Source organism: Phalacrocorax aristotelis, chromosome 2, assembly GCF_949628215.1.
Source record: "Phalacrocorax aristotelis chromosome 2, bGulAri2.1, whole genome shotgun sequence".
In the NCBI taxonomy this organism is placed as follows: domain Eukaryota; kingdom Metazoa; phylum Chordata; class Aves; order Suliformes; family Phalacrocoracidae; genus Phalacrocorax; species Phalacrocorax aristotelis.
The window spans coordinates 24,875,226-24,884,239 of record NC_134277.1 but is presented as its reverse complement, the minus strand read 5'-3'; the positions used below and the strand labels follow the sequence as shown (position 1 = coordinate 24,884,239).

The following is a 9,014-nucleotide window of genomic DNA, read 5'->3' as shown; positions in this document are numbered from 1 at the left end:
TGAACTTAATTGCGATTAGATTTCTCATTTTCTTCAGATAGCCAAATATAATGGAATAAAATACTCCAGAAGTTTTTTAATGTGTTTTTTATCAATTCTGAAAGATACATTATTAATTGTGCACTACATTACTGCAAATGAATTGAAATTTTTTCAAATGTTTCTAATCCAAACAAACAGGTACTGTCTATCAGACACTTCACTCTCCAATTATATTGGGAACCATGCCTGCAGTCCAAAATTTTAAGCTTAATTTCATGCTCAATATCTCATGTTGAGTTAGAAACATTATAAAAATACTCAGAATGTGCCATTCAAAGAGATGCAGAGCCCTCACCTCTTTCCAGATACACAGTTATTACTAGCAACTTCAACCACACGTTACCCTGAAGGCTGGATACATGCATTCAAACATTGCAGATTCAGAACTTCAATTTGTATGTTGAGAGTTTAGGAAGCCATGTGAGAATCTAGACTTATTTGTTTAGATTCAATATACCCTGAAGTCCTGAGAACTGTGTCATGGTTGTCTATGAGACTTGACCTGGAGAGCTGGTTTCCGCTCAAAATTTTACTTCTGCATTTTTTATTATTTTATAGGACCAGCCAATTGTTTATGTTGTTTGTGAAAGGGACAAAACATATTTACACATTCCTTGGGCATGTCAGAGCGCTGTTTGGTAGGAAAGAAGTGTTGTGGCATTGGTCAAGGGTCACTGACTTTCAAGGCCGGCACATGCTGCTTGGCTACTCTGGGCTGCTGCAGCCCACCCCTGACATACCCATGCTACAGCCACAGGCAGGCAATGACAAAGAACTTCGCTTCATCCCCTTCTTTCCTTTGCCTTCTTGGATGCTTGGCTCAGGGAAAAATGTAGCAGCCTGCTTGTGCCAGCACAGAGCCCCGTACACTAAGGGAATTTTTTGTTGTGTACCTGTGGCCAGACTGCAGTCCCTTTGCACTGTACGAGCAACACACCCTAAGGATAAAATCAATAAAGTACCTTTGAGATGTTGTTGTGACCCTTTTCTTCAAGTGTTAACTCATCACCCCTCACTCTGAGGATCCCCGATCTATTTTGGACAAGAGACAGAACCAGGGACTTGTGGTCCCAGATACTTTCTTTTTTGTTCAGTCTGAAATACCTTAATGAGACCAAGTACTATGCCGTTGCACATACACACTCAGAAAATATACTATGGGCATACACACTCAGAAAAGCAAACCTTTGACATGGTCAAGATTGCTCTACCTTAAATTGCACTACTTGAAATCATTCATCAATGTCGACACTGTTGGTCCTATTGTATCTGGGAGTTGTGGTCCTATTCCTACTGTCAGTCACAGACTTCACTTATGGCTGTTCTTTCCAACATTCTGTAGAATGACACTAGCTGGACCCTGTCCTCCTTGTAATAGTATTATAAAAAACTTTAAAACAGCTTTTACTCAGTGATATGAGAATTAAATCAATATTCGTATGCCGTCAGCCAGAATGTGGACTTTAAAATATTTGCCATTTTACTCTCAGCAAAACAGTAGAATTCCCCTCAGACATGTGATTGAACACTGAATAATTTATTTTATTCAAATTTGGTTTTGGAGCCATAGTGTAATCATTTGGGCTAGTTTAAATAGCTAGAAACACTGAAAACCTCTTTTATTGTCGGTAACTGTTGGGTCTGGCTACAGCAAGAATGGTGATGGGGCTCTTGCCCTTGGAATAATGGATGAACTAAGGGATTTGGATGTATAGCAGAAGGTGTGGCTGCATTCAAGTGTGGTGTGAATAAGGCTGGGATATATGCACTGTGTGGCAGTGCAGGGAAGGACAGTGGGGAAGGGTGGAGGGGAGCGGTGGAGACCAAATGCAATGGGTGCCCTGTCAGCAGAGCAGGGTGGGAGGGAATGAGGGCTGGTGCTAATGGGGAAAGTGGTATGGGGGCAAAATGTGCCTGAGAGAGGGGGTGGAGGTGTGCCAGGGAGAGATGGCTGCCTTGGGGATGTACAGATGCCGAGACAGCAAAGCGTTGCAGCAGTGTGTGGTGGATGGTGGTGACAGTAGCATGCTGCTGAAGAGGGAGGGCAGGAACTGCTGGTGTTGCAGAGAAGGCAGCTGGTCCTGGGGCAGGCAAAACTTTCAGGTGTTTTGCCAGAAGTTGTTTCTGCATATGCTGCTGGGCTTGCAGCTGCAGCAACCTGTATTTGTCTACTTCCTCCGGTGAAAAAGTGATAGGCTGCTGTGTTAAAGCAGGGGAGGTGGATTTACTGTACACTTCTGGGTCATTTACTGTATCATCATACTTCTGCATAGCACTGTCACAAAGAGAGTCTGAACTGCCTTCTGCCCGGTTTGAGTCCATGTTTACATCACGTAGTTCTTCTTTGGTCTCTGTTGAATTAGCAACAACAGAATATATATTAGAGGGAAAAGCACCAGGGAAATCATTTGGTACTGGGTCACAGCTTTGTATAAAGGGCTGCACTTCACTAATGAAGAGATTGGATTGTTCCTTTATTGCTGTGTTCCTTTTTATGCTTGGGCTCTGATAGTCTGTTCCTATTTGAATGATATCTTTAAAAAGACAATGATCATAATCAGTGCCTGTTGAAAGAGCAACATTAGTTATCTGTGATGCTTCAAAGTTGTTTTTCTTCAGAGTGTTTTCCAACGAACTGATTTCATTATGCCCTGTGTCATTTTTACCTATGCTTATCAGTTTCTCTGGCAAAGGTAGCATTGCAATGTCTTCAACCGATGATGAAAACTGAAGAGAAAAGTGACTTTGGGACTGATCCTTTAATTCTACCCCACAACTGTTTGAAAATCTCTCTGAATTGTGTGTTTGTTCCTGGATTTTCTTGGACTGCACTCTTTCTAAAAGTAACTTGGCTGTTAGTGACTTTCTTTTTTCACATATGTCTTTTGCCAGGGTTTCAGAAGAGCAGGTGGCAAAGTTTTTTGACTGACCGTTCACATTCAGAGAGTCATAATGTGCAGTTTCAGTTTTTCCCAGTTCAGTGTTAGAACTCCTTTCTGTGTCCTCTTTTGTTTTGTTGTTGCAGTTGTCAGTCTCTTTTGAGAAGGATCCTGAACTGCTACCTCTTGATATCCTGCTACTAGATGATCTTTCGCTACTTCTTGAATCTCTGGTGAAAAAAGTTTTGGAGCTATGGTAGTTTCGACTTCTACTATGCACTTTGCCAGAATGCCTATGTCTACGTCTGCTGTGTTTAGATCTGTCTCTGTGTTGTAAAACTTTACTTCTTGAACATCTTTGATATTTAATTGTGCCCCTCTGTGTACTGTTTCTAGTTCTGTGACTTCTACTATGACAAAGATAATCCTCGTCTGTATCATCAGAAGTGAAAATACATATGTGCTTTCTGTGTTTACATTTGTGCCTTTCAGCTGTCTTTCTTTTTCTTTTACAACAAAAAAGCAAATTATTTCTGCTGTGATTGTTCGATTTGGGACTCACGTAGCTCACGTAGCTACCTGTACCACTAACCGAAGTGTCTGAATAGCTGGAACGTCTGTCAGAGGCGGACTTTTGAGGAGATGGAAAACTCCAGCATCTTGTGTAACTTTCACATCCTTCATTTTCTGAGTACCTGCTGCTTGAACTGGATTTATAACTAAGGAAACTTCCACTAGAGTCTTTTCCACAGTCACTTATGTCACTGTTGCTGCTGGCCATGTCTTGAACGGATCTGCAGTCATTTTGGCTTTCACATTTTTCCTCAGAATAAATTAAATGACATTTTGCAGCTTTAGACTTTTTAATCCTAGACATAAAAGCAGAATAGGAAATGCTTTCATTTCTAATGTTCTGCTTTTTTCTTTCACAGCTATGAAAATGATGCTTTAAAGATCTTCTCAGTGTTGTTGCATGAAGACTTTTTTCTGTCACATAATCCTTTTGTGAGACATCAAGGTAAGCAGGCACTTTGGGTATATTTTCATTCAAATAATCTGTAAAGTATTTTTGACCATTTTCATTCATCTCTTTCCCTATGTCTGACTCAGCTTTTTGCTTGGCCTTTCTTGGATTTAGGGAACCTTTCATCTTCTTTGGTTTCAACAACTGATTATCTTGTTCATTTGACATTTGCTTGTATTTTATTAAACCTGAGGCTTCATTTTCATCTGCAGTCTTATTTATAGAGTGCTCTTTACAGCTTGCTTTGTTTGTTTCATGCTGTTTACCATCTCTGTGATTTAAAGAGAGTCTGAAGTCAAAATACAATGGATTACAGCCATATGAAATACAGGGCTCAGTTTTTGTAAACAAAAGTAATTCTGTGGGCCACTGCAGAGCAGTGGTGCCATCTTTGCTCACTACATGGAGGAAAGGTAATGCCTGTGGCCTAACCTCTTTAACCATGGTCTCTCTTGGAAACGTTTCCATATTCCCATTTGTGGTTTCTGAACTCTCCAAAGATTTTTCTCTTTTTACCATCCCAGGACTGTCATTAATACTGCTTGTGCATGCCAGCTGAGGTTCTGGCTGTTGTGGGAGCTCAGGTAACTGCTCAGGCAGGTGGGCATTGCTGTATTTGTAGGTGTTTGGCTGTGTACAAAAATTGCTAGCTTGGTAAGAAGGTGAAATGGGAGTTTCCAGCAATTGTTCAGACTCATTCAATCGGCTCTCTTGCTCTGTTTCTCTAAGTGATCCAGAAAAATCCAAATTTGAAAGTTGCATTTTGACTTTGCAAAATGAAGTATGAGCACGGACCTTTTCTTCTATTTCTCTATCACTGCTTTTATCATTTTCCTTTAGCATTTTAGGTTTTGCAGGTACATAACTTGATGCACAGTTATGCAAATCCATTTGATCTTGTGTAATAAGTGGCCCTTTATCCAAGCTTGCTTTTACATCCTCATCCAAAAGTGAGCCAGAACGACAGCCCTCAAGAGCTTGCTTTATTTTATGGTTGGGGGATTCACTACAATCATTTCCTTCTTCAGAGTTCTCACTGAAGACTGATGCCGAAGACTCGAGCTTCAAAGAGACTTTTTTAGAGAATGAGAAAGACACTCCCGCCCTTTGAGAAGCATTGTTGCTATCTGGGAATACTTGTGAGACTTGATTTCCAAGTGCATGGGGTCTTTCAGCAGGGGATTGGTGCCTATTTACAATAAGCTGCTGTTTCTCTAGTACGCTGCTGGAGAAACCTTGTCCTGCTCTTGCGGTGGTTCTTTGAGAACTGGCTGTGAACTTGCTGCCCTTGTACAGGAAAATGCCATCTGGTGATTGCTGCTTTTCCATGAGTAATCTGGGGGCTTTAAGCAATGGTCCACTCCCAGTGATGCTGTAAGGTAATAAATAAATAAATAAATAAATAAATAAATAAGAAAGAAAGCAAGCTGTATTAAGTAACCAAGTTAAGACAAAATTTGCATTTGACAATATCTGTCTGGTAAAGAAGGGTGTCACTCATGCCAAAACTAAGTTTCTGAAGTTTCTAAAGGGTAAATGTGCAGCCTAGCCCTGAGCTTGGGCTTCTGTATGGACAAGACAGTCTTTACATACAGGAAATTTTAGGATCTGAAGTTACCACATGAATGCTCTTTTTCAGAGTTATGCCCATGTACATCCAGAATAAACAGTATTGTCTTTACTCTGATTTTATATCAGTGAGAATCTGGTCTGTGCTAAGTCTTGGTTTTCTGAGAGACCACCACAAAGGAAATCATGTTCAAAATGAGACACTGACTTGCAGCATCTGCAGAATCAAACTCTATAAGAGAAAGGGCAGCATTTTGCTAGCTTGCGGGTGGAGGGATGTATGTACAACATTTTAAAGTGTAGATTTTTATTTTATCTTTATATTATTCCACAGTAAATGACTTCGTGAAATAGTCAAAGAGATATTAATGCTAAAACTATCACCAAACATTGGTGGGGACAAGGACATAGGTGGATTTCCATCAATATTAATGGCAACATCACTGCTCTCAGTATCAAGCACCATTTGACTTACTTTGCCATATTCTCTCTTTCTGTAGTCTACTTTCATTAATTACATCTTTCCTCTCCCAAAACCTCTCAGATTTTAAATCTGTGGTTTAGGTTTTTTGTACTTACAAAACCCCCACAACCTATTCTAAGAAGGCCTTAATAAACATGGTAAATCATTTATTTCTTGCAATATATAATTAACTGAGATTGGAATGAATGTTGCTGCTTTCCGTTAGAGATGAGACATATATACCTACCGTACAAATGTTATTCCAAGTAATATTTTAAACATACATTTCATTAGAACAATTATCTACATTTCCTATCAATGCAGTACTACAGTACACTTACATGAAAAAATTTTGGAACCAGCTTCATTAAAGAGTTTGATTAAAAATTAGAAAATATTTTAATTAAATATAAGTAAATTACAACTGCCAGATCTGTGTAACAGCTATCTATAAATAGGCTAGCGTGCTTTATAAATGTTATAAAAATGCATTGATCTTCAGCAGTAGGAACGACATAAAGACTCCCTGGAGTAGGGTCAGTTTGGAGTATGAGAATATGTATGCATTTCTGAGAATATATTTGCATTTGCCACGATTTTGGCATCAGGAGATACTAATTCACCCCTATTTGTACATCAAGAAGGAATTATCTCTTGAAGGCGTGTAAACAGATCCTTTTCAAAGTCTCCTTGGAACAGCAAAATAAAACTGCATTTTCAGTTTTCCTGTGCACAAGATTAACAGTAATTTGTTGTCAAATTTCATTAGCTCGTTGTAAGGAACTCTGTTGGAACTGAGACACAATACTCGGGGACAATAACGATTGTGTGTGTGTGTGTAGACTTTTGCGCAGAAAGGCTGACTTTCTGTCTTGCCTGAGCATCTGGGAGTGCTACCCCTCCACCAAGATCATGGTTCTCAGCCACGCGTCAACCTATTAGTCATTACGAACAGGAAGAGCAAGCACTGTCTTTCCAGGCTCTTGGTGAGGGATTGTGGACTCCTGGCTCTTTCTAAAAGCAAACCTGTTTTTCCCCTCCCAGTCTCGCTCTGGCTTTACTTTTATCACTGACCTTATCGGTCTCTTTGAGACTACATCTTCAAGTGCACGGGCATAACGGCACCTTCCCACAGGCAGTTACATTTCTTTCAGTAGATTTGTATGAAAATAGAGTTGTAACCATAAAAGTGATACATTAGCACTAAACTGTTACATTTCAGCAGATTACTCAAAAGCAATTACTTAGGCCAAAATGGGTATATAATAAACTGTGAATGTTATTATTTCTGGGGTACAGTAAGCATGATATGAATTTAAAAGAATGTCAGTTTAATTATCTACTTAACTCATTATGGTCATAGATTAACAGAAACAATTGTTCTGGTGGCAATCTATTCTACTGAAGCATTCAGTGTCATTAAAAAAAGGAGATTTCTGAAATGTAGATGTTTATTAGTGCAAACTTTGTACTGTATCTTGATATTCATCAATACAGATAACAGTGTTGGGCAAACTTAACTCAGTTAATTACTTGTTTTTCATTCACTTAATGATACTTCCATTACTCTATAGAGAAACTGTGAGAATAATCTCAGTATACTAAAAGTAGTGAAAATGATTCACAGACTAAGTACAGATGCTCTAAAAGGCATTTTTCCTCTCCTATTCACTTACTACCAAATGATAAGACAGTTATACTAATCTATTCAGGTCAGTTTGAATAAGATAAAATGGTGATGATATAAAAACATCTTCAAACCTCTCAGTTCAGAAAAGAAGATATTAACTAGCTACAGGAGAAAAAACCACAAACCTTCAAACAGCAAATAATTTATTCAGGAGCTTTCAATTTTATGGTTTGCAGAACAGGAACATTTGGAGTTGGGGACAGCTGAAAACAGGTTACAGTATACACAATCTCTCTGTATTACAGAGTGTAGGAGTAAAAATGTGGAGATTTCTTCTGGGACTGAGGAAAGAGGGCATTAAAACATAATATAAATTTTAAATACTTGCCATTCTGATTGCTTCCGTAATTCTGCAAGCTGGTGGAGCCGCTTGAGTGCTTTTTCCTGTTTCTTCTCATCTTTCCATGACTTTGAAGCCACATTTCGAGCAAATTCCCTTTGTTTTAAATCTTTCAATCTCTGTGTGAAAAGAACAAAAAGAGAAAGGATTAAATATGTACACAGCAGATACATTTCCTCTTACTCAATTTATTTGCTTTTGTTGAAGTTAGTATGCAAATAGAGAGCAAAAATATGCATAAAATGTTATCATCCTAAGAAGAGATTGAAAATGCTATTTTTGTCTAACAAAACAACATGATTGGACCATCACTATCTATCTATATATACCCATATATGAACGATAGCTTTTTAGTTTCTTATGAACACACAAATCTTTTGTGTACAAATATGTACACAAAAACGTTTAATGTAGTAGAAATTTTCCTATTTAATTCAGACAGTTGGAATTTAATCCATAGGCAAATACTGGAATAAAGCTGAACTCGTGTGTGTAATATATTTTATAGATCTCTATACCTGCACATGTATGCAGGGAGCTATGAGTGTTTCTGTGTTGGTTTTGTAGCTTTTAAAGACTGCATTTGTTTTTTCAAAAGAGAGAACTACTGTCTGAAATATTTGATCAGGAAACCCTTTTATGGCCATTTTCACAATATGTTTTTTATCTCCTTGAGCATCTATAAATCAGGTAATTCCTGTTGGAGAGAACAAAATTCTTTGCTTTTATTACATTTTTTATTACATGGTTTTGCACTGCTGAAGGAAAGTGAAGAAGAAGACACAAACCAAAAAGTATCAGAAACATCCTCTGCAAAAAAAAAATAAATGTTGTTATCTTGTGTTTGAATTCACTGTGCTCTCTAAGACTCATCAGGTCATGTCCAACCTTCCAACTTCCTGGTTCAGATCCATGCTTCCATGGTCCGTGGCAGAAACACCTTCATCCTTTCACCACCTCTCCAATGCTGTGGTGTTTGGGGAAGGCAGGTCTACAAGCCAGAAGGG

At 38.6% G+C, this 9,014-nt stretch overlaps 1 protein-coding gene across 1 annotated transcript in view; it reads right to left on the bottom strand.

The window, feature by feature from the left end:
* Nucleotides 1-1,525: 1,525 nt before the first annotated feature.
* The window catches only part of ZNF804B (zinc finger protein 804B), a 35,024-nt gene continuing 27,535 nt past the window's right edge, over nucleotides 1,526-9,014 (bottom strand). The window contains exons 3-4 of the mRNA XM_075081989.1: nucleotides 7,996-8,126; nucleotides 1,526-5,317 (exon numbers count right to left, since the gene is read on the bottom strand). Coding sequence (XP_074938090.1) covers nucleotides 1,627-5,317; nucleotides 7,996-8,126 — 3,822 coding nt within the window. The 3' untranslated portion in view covers nucleotides 1,526-1,626. The remainder of the gene's footprint in view (nucleotides 5,318-7,995; nucleotides 8,127-9,014) is intronic.